This window comes from Orcinus orca, chromosome 3 (assembly GCF_937001465.1).
Source record: "Orcinus orca chromosome 3, mOrcOrc1.1, whole genome shotgun sequence".
Lineage (NCBI taxonomy): Eukaryota > Metazoa > Chordata > Mammalia > Artiodactyla > Delphinidae > Orcinus > Orcinus orca.
In genome coordinates, this window is record NC_064561.1 from 167,047,062 (window position 1) to 167,066,160 (window position 19,099).

At 32.1% G+C, this 19,099-nt stretch overlaps 1 protein-coding gene across 1 annotated transcript in view; it reads left to right on the top strand.

Annotated features, from left to right (window-relative positions):
- The window catches only part of CDH12 (cadherin 12), a 977,416-nt gene that overhangs the window by 907,068 nt on the left and 51,249 nt on the right, over positions 1–19,099 (top strand). The window contains exon 8 of the mRNA XM_033440164.2: positions 10,184–10,371. Within this exon, the coding sequence (XP_033296055.1) occupies positions 10,184–10,371 (188 nt within the window). The remainder of the gene's footprint in view (positions 1–10,183; positions 10,372–19,099) is intronic.

Here is a 19,099-nt window from a genome sequence, read left to right on the forward strand (position 1 = left end):
AAGAATAGAATTTATGTAAAGGGGGATTAGGAGCAATGGGAAAATGAAACATTTTAGGCATAAGCAACAAGATAGGGAAGAGATATGTAGCATTCAATTATAAAATACAGTCAATTAAAGAAAATTTAAACCATTGTATACATACATTAATGCATTAACACATGATGAATATTTAGAAATAAAATTTGTAGATCAATGAATTTGGTGCTATTGAAAAAATTAATTTTGGTTAAGTTTATTTTCTAGACTAGTCTCACAATGTTTCAAAAAAATCTGTGAAAAATCAAACTCTTGGTTAAATAAGTATTCCCAGGTGAATTTGAATTTCAAACATTTTTCGGGCCTAGTTTGTAAGATGTTGAATATATTTATAATTTATAATAAAACCTCAGGTGTGACCAATTTTTGTGAAATTATTGGGCAATATCAATGAGAATTATCCATCTACTATGTTTTGTTAGGTGGGTCAGAAATTACATAGACAAGGACAAAAGAAAGGTTTACATGATTAATGGAGGTTTTAAGGGAATATTAAATGTACTCCATAAAACGAATGCACAACGGAAGGTTATTGATGCACTTGAAACGTTGTGCACTCTTGCCAAGATCTACATCATGTTTACTATGTAATGGAAGTAGTGGTTATATAAATCACATATATTAAAAATACATATTTTTGAGAATCAGGAACACTTTTTATTCTGACAATCATTAAGTAACATAAATGGGTTTTTGTTTCATAGTTCATTTGGAATTGGTTTGGTTGGAATTTTCAATACTGGCAAGTGAATGACGAGACAAGGCAAAGCCTGTCAAGCCATCCATTTCCAAACTGAAGCCCCATCTGCACTGGCCCAGTTTGGCTTGGGGGTGGACTGGCAGACAGGAGAAGTCTTAATTTTGCACATGGATCAAATCACTAATTAATATGATATACTGGAAATTTCTGATTTCCAGATCTAGATTTTGGTAATTAAAGTCAACATAAGACTACTATTTGAAAATGAACAGAGAAGGCAAAGCATACTGGCAATGAAGAAAGTCTAAAGGAACAGTGAGAGACAAAGGAAAAATAAGGTTTTTACTACATCTTGCATGTTGTACTTTTTTAGACTAATGGTAACATGATGTGGGATAGTCTAAAAGTTCAGGAGGCTGAGATACCCCCTCTATGATATTATTTTTTTCTATGAAATATGAGACATGGTCATATGAGATATGGTTTTTGCTTTTATTACCTTTTTATTTTCCATAGATAAGGCAAGATCATTTTGTGTGCTATTATACTTGCTTAAGTAATTAAAACACTAAAATATTTATAAAGCAACATTTTACTTCTCTGTAATTGGACGGTAAATCACACACACACATACATATACACAAGATCACTATTTGAACAATTTAATGTCTGACTTCAATCACTGAATCAACAGTTTTATAGTAATATGCATTTATTTTCTAAATTTTATTTATTTATTTGTTTTCATTTATGAAGTTTTTATTTTGTTTTTTAAAAGTGTTCAATTCGGTGCTTTTTACTATACACAAAAAGTTGTGCAACCATCTCTACTAATTCTAGAATATTTTTATCATTCCAAAAAGAAACCACATACCCATGAGCAGTTATTCCCCAGTTGCTCTCAATTGCATCCTCCACTCCCGTGCATAATTTTATCTACTTTCTGTCTCTGTAGATTTGCTTATCTGTACACTCCATAAAATGGAGTAATACAATATGTAATCTTTTATAACTAGCTTGTTTAACTTAGCACAGTATCTTTAAAGGTTAATCCATTTTGTAGCGTGTATCAAAAAATAGTTCACTTTTATAAACTGACATATATTTGACATACAATATTATGTTAGTTTCAGGTCTAGAGCGTAGTGATTTGACATTTAAATTCATCACTAAAAGATCACTACAGTAAATCTATTGACCATCTATCCTCATACAAAGCCATGACAGTACCAGTGATGATATTCCCTACTCTGTACAATATGACACTGTGATTATTTATTTTATAACTGGAAGTATACACATCTGAATTCCCTTCACCTATTTTGCCCATCCCCATCCCCTTCTTCCCCTCTGGAAACCACCCATTGTTTTTTCTCTGTATCTATGAGTCTGTTTTTGCTTTGTTTTGTTTTCTATTTTGTTTTTTAAATACCAAATATAAGTGAGATCATATGATATTTGTCTTTTTCTGTCTGGCTAATTTTACTTAGTATAATATCCTCTAGATCCATCCATGTTGTAGCAAATGGTAGGATTTCATTCTTTTTATGGCTGAGTGATATTCCATTGTATATATGTACCACATCTTCTTTACCCATTCATCTCTTCATGTTCATTTAGGTTGCTTTAATTTCTTGGCTATTGTAACTAATGTTGCAATTAACATATGGGTGCATATACCTTTTTGAATTAGTGTTTTTGTTTTCTTTGGGTATATATCCAGAATTGAAATTGCTGGATCATCAACACTTATTTTTTGGCTTTTTGATGATAACTATTCAGACAGGTGTGGGACAATATCTCATGATTTTGATATTTACTTCCCTAATGATTAGTGTTGTTGAGCATCTTTTCATGTGCCTGTTGGTCATCTGTACTTCTTCAGAAAAATGTCTTTTCAGGTCCTATGCCTATTATTCAATTTTTTTTTTTTTTTGAGTTTATGAGTTCTTCAAGTATTTTGGGTATTAACCCTTTACTGGATATATCATTTGGAAATATCTTCAATTCAGAAGTGTGTTTTTTTAGTTTTTTAATAGTCTCATCTGCTTATTTTTGGTTTTGTTTCCCTTGCTGGAGGAGACATATCCAAAGAAATATTGCTAAGATAGATTTTAAAGAACACACCACCTATGTTTTCCTCAAGTAATTTTGTGGTTTCAGGTCTTAAATTTAAGTCTTTAATCCATTTTGAGTCTATTTTTGTATATCATGTGAAAAAGTGGTTCAGTTTCATTATTTTTCATGTACCTGTCTGGTTTTCCCAGCACCATTTATTGAAGAGGTGATCTTTCCCCCACTGAATATTCTTGCCTCCTTTGTTGTAGATTAATTTACCATAAGTGCATGGGTTTATTTCTGGGGGGTCTCTATTCTGTTCCATTGATCTACTGATCTAACAGTACCATTGACCTAACAGTACCATACTGTTTTCATTACTGTAGCTTTGTAGTAAAGTTTGAAATCCATGAGCATGATACTTCCAGCTTTGTTCTTCTTTCTCAAGATTTCTTTTGCTATTAGTGGTCTTTTGTGGATCCATACAAATTTTAGGATTATTTGTTCCAGTTCTGTGAAAAATGGTATTTGTATTTTAATAAGTTTACATTAAATCTGTAGATTGCCTTGGGTAGAATATTTAACAATATTAATTCTTCTAATCCATGAACATGGTATATCTTTCCATTTGTTTGTAAGTTTTCAATTTCTTTTATCAATGTCTTTTAGTTTTCAGAGTACAGGTTTTCACCTCCTTGGTTATACTTATTTCCAGATATTTTATTCTTTTTCATCAAATTGTACAGAGAATTGTTTTCTTAATTTTTCTTCCAACAGTTATTATTAGTGTGTAGAAATGCAACAAATTTCTGTAAATTAATTTGGGATCCTACATCTTTACTGAATTAATCTATTAGTTCTAATAGTTTTCTTTTTTTTTTTTTGGTGGAGTCTTCAGGATTTTCTATGTATAAGATACGTCATCTGAAAAGAATAACAGTTTTATGTCTTCCTTTCTAATTTGGTGCTTTTACTTATTTTCTTTTACTTATTTTTCTTGTCAGATTGCTGTGGCTAGGACTTCCAATACTATGTTGAATAAAAGTGGTGAGAGTAGGCATCCTTGTCTTGTATCTGATTTTAGAGGAAATGCTTTCACCTTTTTACCATTGACTATGATGTTGGCTGTGGGTTTGTCATATATAGTTTTTGTTATGTTGAGATATGCTTCCTTTATACCCACTTTGTTAATAGTTTTTATCATAAATGAATGTTGAATTTTGTCAAAAGTTTTTCTGTATGTATTGAGATGATCATATGATTTTTATCCTATGATAATGTAATGCATCACATTGATTGATTTGTGGATTTAGAACCATACTTGCATTCCTGGTATAAATTCCACTTGGTCATGTTGTATGAACCTTTTAATGTATTGTTTAATTTGGCGTGCCAATGTTTTGTTGAGGACTTTTTCATCTATATTAATCAGGGATATAGTCCTGTAAATTGATGCTGACCTCACAGAATGAGTTTGGAAGAGTCCCTTCCTCTTCAAATTTTTGGAATAGTTTGAGACAAATAGGTATTAACTTTTCTTTAAATGTTTGTTAAAATCCACTTGTGAAGCTGTCTGGTCCTGGACTTTTGTTTATTGGGAGTTTTTTGATTACAGATTAAACTTCATTACTAGTAATTGGTCTGTTCAGATTTTCTATTTTTTTCTGATTCAGTCTTGGAAGAATGCAGTACTTCTTGGAATGTATTCATTTCTTCTAGGTTGTCCAATTTTTTGGCATATAATTTTTTGTCATAATCTCTTATGATCCTTTGTATTTCTGTGGTGTCAGTTGTAACTTCTCCCATTTCATTTTTGTTTTTATTCATTTTAATTTCTTCTCTTCTTGATGTATCTGGCTAGAGGTTTATAAATTTTATTTATCTTTTCAAAGAACTAAATCTTAGTTTCATTGATCTTTTATATATATATATATATATATATATATATATATAGCCTCTATTTCCTTTATTTCTTCTTGGCTCTGTGCTATTTTCTTCCTTCTAGTAACTTTAAGTTTTGCTTATTCTTCTTTTTCTCATTCCTTTAGGTGTAAAGTTAGATTGGTTATTTGAGATTTTTCTTGTTTTCTGAGGTAGGCCTATATCATTATAATCTTCCCACTTAGAACTGCTTCTGCTGTTTCACATAGGTTTTGGAATGCTGTGTTTCCATTTTCAAACTCTGTGGTTGTAACTTCCCTCCTGTTTGCCAGTTATCATCCTGGGGGTGTGCGTCTTGAGTATAATCCATCTCCTCCCCTTCTACCCATCTTGTTGTGGTCCCTTCTTTATATCTTTAGTTTCAGAAAATCTTTTCTGTAAGACTTTAGGTTGTTCTCATAGTTAGTTGCTCTGTAAGTAGTTGTAATTTTGGTGTGCCCAAATGATGAGATGAGTTTAAGTCCTTTCTACTCTGCCATCTTGATTCTCCTCTCTATTTTCTAAAGTTGAAATGTAAATGTAATATTTCAGGTAATCACCTCCTTAAGTGGTCTCAAGTATATGCTTTCAAGTTCTTAAAAATGTTTAACATTCTTATCAATTTGAAATAATTTCTACTTAGGCCTAATTACCTCCAACTTAGTTATTTGTTACATATAGATACGTTTTATGTGCAGCTGAACATTGACTTCTTATGTATTGTTTTTCAGTAACTTTAGATTAGTTATTACTATAAGCATAAAATAAAATGTATTTCAAAAGAGAAGTTGTAATGGATTATTCCATCTTCTTTTTATTTTCTATTCTTATGGCTGAACGTTGTCACAGTACTGTATAATTCATTCATTCATTTAATGTATTTATTCAGGTCCTATAATCTTTATTTCTGATTAAACTGTAACATATTAATTTGTATTTTGTTAAGTAAATATATATTTTTGGTGTTTTCATCAATACTTGGAAATTTTCTCAAAGAAAAAGGAAGGGAAATATATATCCTTTGTCCTTAGGTATTAATGAATGTGCACACATGCACACACACACACACGCAGTGCAAGTTCTAATAAAGTATAATTTTTTGAGTAGCATTAGTTACTTAGAGGATGCCTACTTAGCCTATAATTAAGTAACAAATACTTTTACCTTTGGAATTAACAGGGCACATTACCTGTAAGAAGCTAGAGAATTTGATCACTATAATTCTACCTTAGTTCACTACATGCAGTTTTCTCCCTTTCTATGGGAACATGGTTATTTTTGTTCAGCCTAGCATGCATATTTGATAACTATGTAAGTATATATTCTTATTGACTCTGTGAATAATTTCTTGTCACCTGTCTTCTATCTTAATGTGTGTTGTAGAGGTAGTGCCATTAAGATGTTTCATATGTGTCAAAAGTAGGATGTCCAGAAAATGATGGCAGTGTAATTACATGGTAATTACGCATGGTAATTACGCATACATCATAAGCGATCCAACTTTGGCACAGGTGAAGATTTACTTCAGTTTTGAATTAATCTTAATGACCCTAGCTTTATTGCTGTTGAGTTTCTAGAAATGATAAAATGTCAAGTCATTGGAAATAAAATGACAGAACCTAAACAATCTGACAAGACTAATGCATAGTTTCTCTGACTTGTTCCATGTTCTGTAGACTTTATTGCCAACTACAATGTTCTACTGAGAAATGCTTGTCTTAATGAATGCATCTTCCACCTTACTACAATGTATATCTGTTATGCAAAGAACAGAAAATTCAGTGCTCTCTATGTGTTTGTTTTATGTACACTAAAACCTCAATGTAGAAAACAGATGTAAGTGGAAAACACTGTTTTACTTCTATTATATCTTAATTTTAGTAGGGCATGTTAGTTGAATGCTATTAAGTCCATCTTTTTAGGACAAGACTAATATTTCAATTTAATGACAAGTTTTCCAGGGCTGTTAAATAATTATGAATTTTGCAGGCAAACTACATGCTGACAACTTTTTCTAAAACTGCTATTTAACTTATATTGACAGAGGATTGCAAAGTATGGCTGTCTTCACATTTATTGTTATTAGCCTCATAAAATGTTCTTTTATAAAACATAAGAGTCATATCTCAGCCTATAGTCTTGAAAAGGCATATAGTCTTTCATCTATAGTCTGTATTATCTGATGTCCTTTAGCTAGCCTCTCAGAGTTTAAATTTTTTTCTGACATTGAAAGGTCTCAATTCTGGCTGAACTCTTCACCTTCACTAACCATAAGCCTAAGTGATAACACCAGACTAGATTATTTCCCTTGACTTTTTGATTCTATTATTTTTACTTTTAAATGTTCAAATGAAAAGCGAACTCATAAACCTAACACGTAACCTAAAGTTGCTCCCCCCGAATAGCTTGGATAAAGTAAGCAGAACTTTTCCAAGCTTTTACGTTAGATGCCCATATTTTCCTAAAGATTCCATTCAACCCTCCCTTTTCCCCGGTGATGCAACACCATCACCATCATGCACTGCTTGGCCATGTTTTTTTGTTTTTGTTTTTGTTTTTTTCTGCGGTACATGGGCCTCTCACTGTTGTGGCCTCTCCCGTTGCGGAGCACAGGCTCCGGACGCGCAGGCCCAGCGGCCATGGCTCACGGGCCCAGCCGCTGCGCGGCATGCGGGATCTTCCTGGACCGGGGCACGAACCCGTGTCCCCTGCATCGGCAGGCGTACTCTCAACCACTGCGCCACTAGGGAAGCCCTGGCCATGTTTTTAACTTGAAATCCACTACACTTGACAGCTCCCTATCTCTCTCAAATCTCTGCCAGCTATGTCTTCAGAAATTTTTAGTCATGTTTCCTAACTAAATATCCTGTTAGAGGAGCATTTATTTTCCAACATAGACCTCCACTGCTCTATTTGGAAAAATTCAAGAACTTTCCTAACACTTACTGATGTACTGTTAGATTAGACCATGACAGATCACACTATAGATTCAGGGCTTTTGGTGTTTCTTCATTTCAATATCACAATCACACAATGAGACACAAAGGTTGTAGACACGTTTCTGGTAAATCATAGGTGCTAAGAAAGGAAGAAAAAAGGAAATAAAAAATACTTCACATGTTCTATGCCTTGTCCTCTTTCTTTGGAATTTGTCACTGAGAAATTTAGTACAAGTTTATATAACTGTGTCACATGCTTTCTTGCCACATTAAACAGGAATTCAGGCATCCTTCTGTTTGCTAATATCTCAGGAGTGCTTCAGTAGGATTAGGGTTTAATATGGCTATTGTGAAACACATGCTTTATAGAAACTAGGTTGCAAAAGCCACATTATGTCTTGCTTACTAATCATGGCTATTTGAACTCAGACAAATTCCCCTTGGATATCTGTCTTTACCCTTTTTGGAGGCAATGGGTATACAATGTAACCCATAATTTTATTCTTTTTCTTTGCTCGTGTTTTCTCAAATTCAAACCCTGCTTTGAGTTCACAAACATTGGACAGCTCTATAGGATAGCCACTCTGTTAAGTGTTTAGGGAATAAAGCCTAATGAAGCATAATTATAGGCTACGAAAAGTTGCTAGTTTGATAGATAAATATGAATTCTTCAACCAAAATTATTTTATAATGTCTACATAACACTCCATTGTTGCCACTTGAAGTATTTTTATTTGGTATCTATTTATTTATTTAACATTTACATTTTCTCTTTTAGAGAGATTTCTCATATCTTGTTTGAAGGCAGTTATACTGTTAATTAACTATTAAGTTAACTAATTAAGCAAGTATTTTATACCACTGTAAAATGTACTTTCTGTCTATTACATGGAAACAAACAATTTTAGGTAAATACTTAGCTCTCTTGAGACTAAATATGTTATATGTCCCGTTGAGGTAATGTCCATTGGATGGTTATAAATAAGGCTGATTTTAACATTATAGGAGCAAAAGGTAGATATCCTTTTTGGGGGCAGCGGGTAGAAAGGAAGATGGCAAGATTTAAGTGCTTCCTGGACTAATGAAATTGGAAAATTTTGTAACCGGTTGTGAAACAACAATAGACCTCTAAAAATAAATGGGAATAAAGAATTGACAATTTGGCAGAATCTCCATAAAATGTGGATGATTATTTTTTCTCATATCTCAAAGGAAACAATTGTAATACTGTAATGTAGCTTGTTGAATTAACTTCAGCATCCAAAAAACATATTAAAACCTTCCGAATTTAATTGCTATAAATGTAACTAGAATTTCAAATCAAATTAATTACCCTGGTTGCTTTACTCATGGGAAAGTAGAATCCAAAATCTACTAACAGAAGCTTAAACTGGTGTCAATATTAATTTAAACTTTATATATTTGTGTTTAGTGCTTTAGCGTTTGCATTTCCTCCTATTTTCTTTCTTTCCATTTTTTTGATTTAAACAGACTGCTGTTTAACCTATTAATATTTATATTGGTGAGATATCAGTAAAATAGCCCATATTTTTTTCTTCACGTTATACCTTACAAAATTTTGTAAACTCTTTTAAACAATGTATATATTTTCATTTTTGTGAGATACCATAATTTTTCTTGATTCTATTATATTTTATATAGATAGAGATTTTTATAGGTTTTTTCTGACTCAGTATCAAATTTATAGTAATGTCGGTGCTCCGCCTGGTGGTACACAATAAGCATTTTACTTTTCTCTTTTCCTTAGCGTTAAAAAATTGGGAGATAGAACTTTATATCCTGACTTTAAAAGTGTGTAAAAGTACCTGGAAGGGAATCTACTAAAAATTTACTAAGTATAAGTTGAATATTAGTCTGTAGTATACTATACTTAAATCCATTGTAGATTAAATATATGTACATGTATTTAATACATAGATATAAATATATATATATACACTTATCATTTTACAAGTAATTTTTAGTTTAATGATTTATACTTATTGAGGAAATAGTTCATCTATTATTATATTCATTTACATATATGTTTTATATTTTTGTATGTTAGGACACATAGCCTTATTTTTCTATAAATATCTAAATATCTGTCTTCTATCTATGTATCTATCTATCATCTATCTATGTATCTTTTTAATCTATGTCTTGTATCCTGGATTCTTTTGCATTAGTATCAGTTTATTTCATGAGTATTCCCACCTTCACATTTGATACTGGTTACACTTAGATGGTGCTAGTATGTAAAATATTTCTTCACAGTAATTTTAATTTAACACTTCCTACTATTTATAATGACCAATTGAAATTCTACAACAGAATCTATTGAAGTGAAAAGTAAAATTATTACTCCTAATTATAATCTTTAACTGGATAGCAAATTGCCTTTCAATTTTGCACTATTATGTTTTAGAGTTGATTTATTTTCTGTAGACTATATTTTCAAGGCTGGTAATCTTATTATGTACTTTACTAACTCCACTGTATACAAAAATTATATATATCTTATCAGGCATTTTCCATCTGAAAGTTCCTGAGTCTTCCCCTATTGGCTCAGCTATTGGAAGAATAAGAGCTGTGGACCCTGATTTTGGACAAAATGCAGAAATTGAATACAGTATTGTTCCAGGAGATGGGGGAAATTTGTTTGACATCGTCACAGATGAGAATACACAAGAAGGAGTCCTCAAATTGAAAAAGGTACATAGACATGTTTTTCAAAGTAGATTACCCAATAAAAATTAATGAACAGAAAGACTAAAACTTGAAAATGACAGAAATTTTAATTTTCCTTCAATGAGCAATATTTTAAATTAAAAAAAAGACCAGGTGACTATGAAGTATTCACTCCCAGAGACACTTTTATTCTGTGATTCACCAGGTATATATTTTGTGTTGAAAAAATTAGGCCTATTAATTTGCTTAAATCCTTAAAAAATTCTTACCAGAGTCTAATTTTAATTTAATTTTTTAATGTTATCAACTCAGACGAAAAGGTTAATTTAAAAATAAGATCTAGAAGTAAACTCTATGCACACCAGGCTTGGTCTTGCCCCTTTTATTACTTTTCTGAGAATATAAATATCTAATTCACACATTGTTAGTGAGCCTGGACCTCAGACTGGAAGAATTCTGGTATGGGCGAGCGCTGCTACTGGCAAGTGGACAAAATGAGAATGGGTAGCTCTGGGTTTGAGGGGCTATGACAAGGGAAGTGAAGAGAAAAATTATCAAGAAGGAGGGAGAGGACAAAAAGGTGGAATGCGGTGGGAAGCCCTCAAGTAATGTTAAATTGTTTTATATAAAAGAGGATGGAGAGCAAAATTCAAAATATTGGAAATGAATCCTTATCTCAGTGTATGTAGTTTGTTTTTTGTCAGGTAGGGTCATGAAGAAGAAGAATGTAAATGTGAGAAAGAGAAAAATCATGACTGTATTTGGTGTGTGTATATTATTTCTATAACAATGAGGTAAATTATAGGAATTTCCAATAATACTGCACAGGCAAAAAAATGAACTTCATTTAATTTAGTACAGTTTTTCCCTCTCCCTATTATAGCAAAGTGCACTCTATTTATCCCAAAAGGTGGTATACCATACACATTTAATTTTGATACTTGTGATTATTTTAACCTGCAAAAAGTATTTTTACATTCAGTCCCATTAATCATGCTGCTGTTTCCATATTTGTTCAGGAACTCTGAATTTTATCAAAGAAACAACATATGTGGTAATAAAAATAATCCTGAAAAGAAACAGTTTTCATGTAGATGATTTATCAACTTTTAATTCCTACTATTGCAAGAAAATTGTGCTTTGTCTAGAAATTAATTTAATCACATGGTCCCATTCAGCAAAATTTTTCATTTATGCTAAATTTTCAGAGTATACCTAGAAAAAAAAATTGTGTCAAATGTTTATTCCATTATTATTTTGTTGTGGTTTTGCTTGTTTTTCTTTTTTCTATTCAGTAACAAATCCCTTAAAATCTTGTCACAATTATTTTTAAATGATCTCAATATATAACAATGCTTAAAAGGTGTAGAGATATTAATTCATATTAAACAGATATAAATTCTCTTAGTAATATGAGAAATAATAGAAAATATTTCATATCAATGATTCATAAAACTTAAGTTTGAAATTAAATATATTTACAAAGTAAAATTGAGGTACAAAAGAGTTACATTGTGTATAATATATATATTTATATTAATTTATATTTACAGAGATACAATGAATGCATTTTATATTTACACATAGGATTTTATATTTTGTATTGATTTATACTTATTTACCATCTATGCCAATAAATAATCAATGTCTTAGTGTCAATCTGGGAAAATGTATGACATTCTTTTTTACTTTTTAACACAATTGAAAAGGGAGTAGTGTGCTAGCTATAGAACTTTATATTACCATGTCAAAGTGGATTACTCATTGAAAGTAATGACGTAGTTATATAAATCAACTTTTTGTAAATACTTATTATGCATAATCACTAAAGCAAGAAGAATATATCTTCTGCCTTTTTAGTGTATGAAGATGTCATAAAGAGTGAAAGAGTGTTATTTATTTTGTATTCATTTTGTTTATTTTTTATTTTCTAGTTTTTAAGTAGATTAAAAGTGATATTTGTGAAATTATAGCATACCTTTATTAAAATGGATTTACATATAATGTATAAAATAGTCTGGAAAGTATATCTTGAAGTAAATATATATATATGTATGTTTATAAATACATATATTTTTCCTCCTGCAGTGGATTAATAACCATTGCCCATTTTGCTGGCATAAAATTTGTTATCTAAATAAAGCTCAGGGTCCATAACTAAAATTCATTCACCGAACATTGATGCAACAACCACTAAATCCTAACCCATTCTGGACTCTGGGGGGCAGTGAAGGAAACAGACACATTCACTCTGCTCAAGCAGCTACTGTTCAACCAGGGAAGTTAGACAATAAGTAAATTTAAAAGCACTGTCAGTGTTAAATTTAAGTTTGCAAAACACAAATCAGGGTAAAAATAAGCAATTTAGAGGGTAGTGGCTATCCTACAGTGAGGTAGTCAGAAAAGACTTCTCTGTTAGGATGAAATTTCAGCAGAGACCTGAAGGAAGCAAAAGATGAGCCATATGGTATCTGAGTGATGTGTGCTCCAGAAAGACTGAGCAGCAATTGCAAAATCCCTGAAATGGGAGTGTATGGGGCAAGGAGGCCAGTGGCGCTGAGTACAGTGAATGGAGGGGCCCATAGCTGGAGATGAGGTCAAATATGCCGACGAATGTCCCATCATGGAGATCCTTGCAGACCAGGCAAAGGACTTGAATTAAATCGTGATACGAGAAGACCGTGGCAAATTTCTATCTAAATTACCATTACCCTTGGTAAAGCCAGGATACGCTGACTTTTCTGAGGCGAATAATGACTAGGGAGTAAGGACAGAAATAGACCAGTTAAGAGACTATAGAAATAATCCAGGAAACCAATGATGGAGATATGGTCCCTGATCTTTATAGCAATGAAAATTGTGAGAAATGGTGAGATGCTGGCTAGATTTTAAAGGAACGGCCCAAATATATTTTTATAAATATTCTTAACATCCGGTAAATTATGTTAAACATTTGAATAGATTTGTTTTTAGCATTCTAATTTGTTTTACTCTCTAAATAAGGAGACACCAGAGGCAATCCATACCAGCTAACCTCTTATTCTGTTGGAAAAGAAAATTGCAACCTACAGACTACATTTATAAATCTGTAAAAAATAACTCAGGGGAACATTTTTGTAACAAAATTTTGAAATTATCTGTTTATCTATCTACCTACCTACCTATCTACATATCTGGTGTATGTATTATTTTGAGTAAATGTGTGTGTGTGTGTGTGTGTGTGTGTGTGTGCACGCGCACGTGCTCACATACATATATAGATATATGACTTGAATAACTATGGCAGTATATTTTTCTAAAACTAAAACAATGAGGAAATATTTTGTTCAATAAAGCCCACGAAAAACTCAAAATTAATTTAAATAATGTAAATTCTGTACTTTTTATTGAGGTATAATTGACACACAAAATTATATTAGTTTCAGGTGCAACATAATTCAAAATTTTATATATTGCAAAAGATCACCACAATAAATCTAGTTAACATCCATCACCACACATAGTTACAAATATTTTCTTGTGATGAGAATTTCTAAGATTTACTCTTTTTGCAACATTCAGATATGCAACACAGTATTATTAACCTGTAGTCCCCATATAGTATCTTACATCCCCGTGACTTATTTACTTTATAACTGTAAGTTTGTACCTGTTGACTCTCTTCACTCATTTCACCCCCCACCCAACCCCCACTTCTGGCAACAACCAATCTATTCTTTGTAATCTATAAGCCTTTTTTTTCTTGTTATTTTTCTTTTATGTTTTTGTCTTTTGTTTTAGATTTCATATATAAATGAAATCATATGAAATTTGTCTTTCCCTGTCTGACTTATTTCACTTTGCATAATGCCTTCAAGGTCAATCCATGTTGTTGCAAGTGGCAAGATTTTATTCTGTATCTCTATATCTCTAGGTTCCACATCCAAGGATTCAATCAACTGTGGATGGAAAATATTGGGGAAAAAATTTTTCAGAAAGTTCCAAAAGGCACAACTTGAAGTTGCTGCACACTGGCAACTATTTACATAGCATTTACTTGTATTAGGTATTACAAGTAATCTAGAGAATATTTAAAATATATGGAAGGCTGTGCATAGGTTATATGCAAATACCACTTCCATTTATATAAGGAATTTGAGGATGCTTGGATTTTGGTATCTGCAGGGGTCCTGGAGCCAATCTCCCATGGATACCAAAGGATGATTGTATATACCACATTTTCTTTATCCATTCATCCCCCAATGGACATTGGGTTGCTTCCATATCTTGGCTATTGTAAATAATGCTGCAATGAACATGGGGTTGCATATGTCTTTTTAAGTTAGTGTTTTTTTTGTTTTCTTTGGATAAATATCCAGAAATGAAATTGCTGGATCATACAGCAGTTCTATTTTTAACTTTCTGAGGAACCTCCATACTGTTTTTCATAATAGCTACACCAATTTATACTTCCGCCAACAGTGCACAAAGATTTCTTTTTCCTCACATCCTCTCCAACACTCATTTTTTGTCTTTTTGATAATAGCCAGTGTAGCATATATGAGGTGATGTCTCATTGTGTGTGTTTTTCTTTTTTTTTAGAAGATGTTGGGGGTAGGAATTTATTAATTTATTTATTTTTGCTGTGTTGGGTCTTCGTTTCTGTGCGAGGGCTTTCTCTAGTTGTGGCAAGCGGGGGCCACTCTTCATTGCGGTGCGCGGGCCTCTCACTATTGTGGCCTCTCTTTTATGCGGAGCACAGGCCCCAGACGCGCAGGCTCAGTAGTTGTGGCTCACGGGCCTAGTTGCTCCGCGGCATGGGCACGTGGGATCCTCCCAGACCAGGGCTCGAACCCGTGTCCCCTGCATTAGCAGGCAGATTCTCAACCACTGCGCCACCAGGGAAGCCCTCATTGTGGTTTTGATTAACATTTCTCTGATGATTAGTGATGTTGAGCATCTTTTCATGTACCTGTTGGCCTACAGTTCTTTAGATATTTTTTGAACGAACACTGTATTATAGGGCTATTTATGCGTGTGTTCAGAGAGTTCTCAGAAAACTTTATCTTGAACTTATTCAGAGTCCCAGAAGAAGTAGATGTAAAATCATAAATATGTATGTAAATATCAACAGCAGTATTTGTTCCATAATGATCTTAAAATTACTCTTTGGAAACTTCTCCCTGCAATATCTCAGCATAGAATTGCAATGAAGAGTTTTGATGTAAAACCAAATTCATACAGAAATTATGTTTTTAAGTATATTACATGCATCTATAAAGTCTAAAAATATATACTCTACATTTGAATATGTATCTGTTTTTGAATATAATGATATTCTTTGTTTTCGGAGCGTTTTTCTTTTTTAAGCTCACTTAAAAAATAAATGAAAATGCTTAATATTCTCTGAAGCACATATTCTCATTATAGTTTTATTTCCAAATTTTTTATTTACTTTCCCTTTACCATTTCCCCCCTCTCTCTTCTTTCTGCATGGAGGGAGGGTGTACATGTATAAAAATGATGGTCATGCTTGTATGAGCTGAGAAGAATGAAAAAAAAGCATTTTTATTTTATTTCTTTTAAACCTCAACTTGGATCCAGTTTATGAGCAATGTGACAGAATGCCATCTCACTGTGTCACTTTGAATTCAGAATAACATTATGCAACTTTATATATCTCTACAAGGCACAAGATACTGTTTTTTTTTTTTTTTAAAGAAACAAACTATTCTTACTTTATACTTACGTCCTATTGCACTGAGGAAAGAATGAACAAATAAAAAGTGCCCTATATGTTGTTAAGTATTATAACAATAGAAACAATAACAAAATTAGGGTAATATAACTTAAAAAAATTTTTTGTCACATCTAAAAATTAGGTGATAGGTTACATTTAAAATAAGAGAGTAAGGTATTTTAAATTCAGCAATTTCATTCTTACATGAAAAGTTAAATGAAATACATTTTTAGTCAGTAGTTTTTATTTCCTACTGGATAAGTGAGAATAAATATATACTTATTGGATATAAATATAAAGTTACATGAGTTAAAAACATTCAAGAACGGAAAATACATGTTTATTTATAGGCACACTGTGGTTTTCTTGTTACTGATTAAGAAATTTAGGCAATTAAATAGTGGGATGAATACTTAAATTGTACAAAAGAACAATTTTAATGTCTTGAATAATTTCTAAGCCAGTTCTGTGCTATTTCTACAAAATATCTATCTGGAACTAACAAGTGATGATATCTGTTTAAAATAAGAATGGTAAAGTGATTTCCTATTTATTTTAAAATAAGTAAAACTTTTTTGGAATTAAAAAATCCTTACTATTTTGCTGTTACTTGGCAATATTATTTCATTTCAAATAACCATAACTGTGATCACAGTGAATCCAAGGTGAATTATTTTCTTTTTCCTTAAAAACAGAAGAGATAAAATATTTTATTCTTCACCAGAATTTTAAATAAATAGGCTAAACTCTCAACTGGTCTCATTGGACAATTTTATTTATGTCCCATTAGTCACTAAAACTCATTTTCTTTTTGACATCTCAAATAGCAGGGGAGTGAATTCACATCAAATGATTTGGTAGCATAGCACCATCATGTGGTTAATTTTTGAATAACTCTTAGAAAAAATAAAAAAAATTAGGAATACCTTGTTTTATATAACCAAGCATACACCTCAATTTATTGTTTAAAATATTCCTGTTTTTGTCATACAAACATGAAAATTTCAAAGAAAAATACGTGGTGTTTGTTTCTGTAAATATTATGCTCCTGTTTTTGTAAATACTTATCTTCATCTTCTTTTTAAACATCTCACTTCCCTAGTCTCATCAACTCTCAACTAGCCCCCAAGTTGACATAACCAATGAACATTGTTTACTGCCTTGTAGACATTTCTAACTTGTGTGTGTTAGTCTTTTCACACTCAAAATGTCCAAAGCTGAATTCCTTGTCTTCTCCCAACCAAAGCGTGCCTGTTCACATTTTCTCCTTCCTGGATAAGGCCCTACTTCCTCTCCAGTTCCTTAAAGCAGAAATCTAGGCTTATTCTTATGCTGCTTCCATTACCATGAACTCCCCTTTCCGAATAGGACGGGAAGCCTGATCACTGATTCCTTCTGAACTTGGATTAAAATTTCCCTTTCTCCTCTTCATGGGTTGACCTACAACAATCCTTGTTACTCTTTTCCACCACTTCAATGGCTATTTTCTGAGCCACACACCTTATGTTCATCCATTTACTTTATGAGTGAATGGTTGAAACCTACATCTGTTTATTTTACTCGCACTCCTAATCTGTTTCTGACTCCTATCATTAGTAAGATAAAGAGCAAATAGTATATTTTCTATTATCATCTTTTTCATACACACACACACACACACACACACAGACACACACTCACACACACATTCACCTGCTACATTCCAACCACACCAAACTCATTGCAATTTCTACGGAAGATGCTGTGCTATTCTTCCTTCTGCATAGAAGGCACCACCCTACATGAGCATTTCTATTAATTTTTTCCTGTTCTTTAACATGGCTGTCACTCATGTCCCTCAACAAAGAATTCCTTGAGTCCCTCAGGGAAAGTTGATCCCTCCTTACTTTCTTCCCCAAATGTTACCATTTCTCTCCAAGCACCTATGAGACTTAAAGGTACTCATATTCTAAATGCATCTGCTTCTTTCTACTATAGTTTAAGCCCCTAAAGACACTTTGCCATATCTATATCTGTGTCGCCATGATAAAGGAAATGCTTAAAATATACAGGTTATTTAAATTTCTTTTAAAAAAAAATCATGTTGGTTTATTGTTTTAATTTCAGATGCAATACTTTTCTTAGTATTCACATACCATGCAGAGTTCAACAAGTTTTTAAAGTATTTAGAAAAATATTGCTTTACTGATTATATAAATGAGAAATATGAAGCTCATTGGAGAAAAGTAAATTTTTCAAGACTACACAACTTGCAGTAAATTATAGAACATATTTGAAAAGCATATACTTTCAACTGTTGTGAAGAACAAATATATATTAGAGGTAAAATGTGAGAGTGGACATTCAAGAAGTTAAAAAGAATTCCCCCTCCCCCGATGGCCATGACTTACACTGCATGTGCCCATAAAACGTATATCTTGCTTAGGCATTAGTAACAGTTGATGAAATCTTTTCTTTCTTAGGGAAAATATCACCACAAGCCCTCAAATAAAAGCACTAGGTGTTCTTCCAATTCTTTTTTATTTTGTTTTATCTTAGTTACTGAATTTGTTGCAAAAATTATTGTCACTGAAATATGGCTTAGAAACGATGCCATGATTCTTAAGTTAATTCATTAAAATTATCAAAAATTTGCAGTTCTGCACAAAAACCTAGAGTTGATAACTTGCCCACAGAAAAATTAAATTCATTTCTAGTAAACAGTTCTGTAAAAAATTTTTTAGAGATAAGGTATATTAATTATATATTTCTTCATTTTAATATTTTTACTTGACAGACACTTTTTGTCTGGTAATTCTATTGTTCTTTTAAGCTTTTAAAATTTTAGAACTGAAATACTGTTAAAATTTGTCAAAACTAAAATCTACATTTTAAAAATGGCCACATTTCACTGTTTCCCCTTTATGATAGGGGCATTCTCATCTGATAATGTGACAACTTTTATCCATCAGATAACTGCTTGACATTTTTTGTATGTGTGACATTGAGTTGAATTTCTTCCTCAGTGATGACGGGATATACCAGACCCTCCCA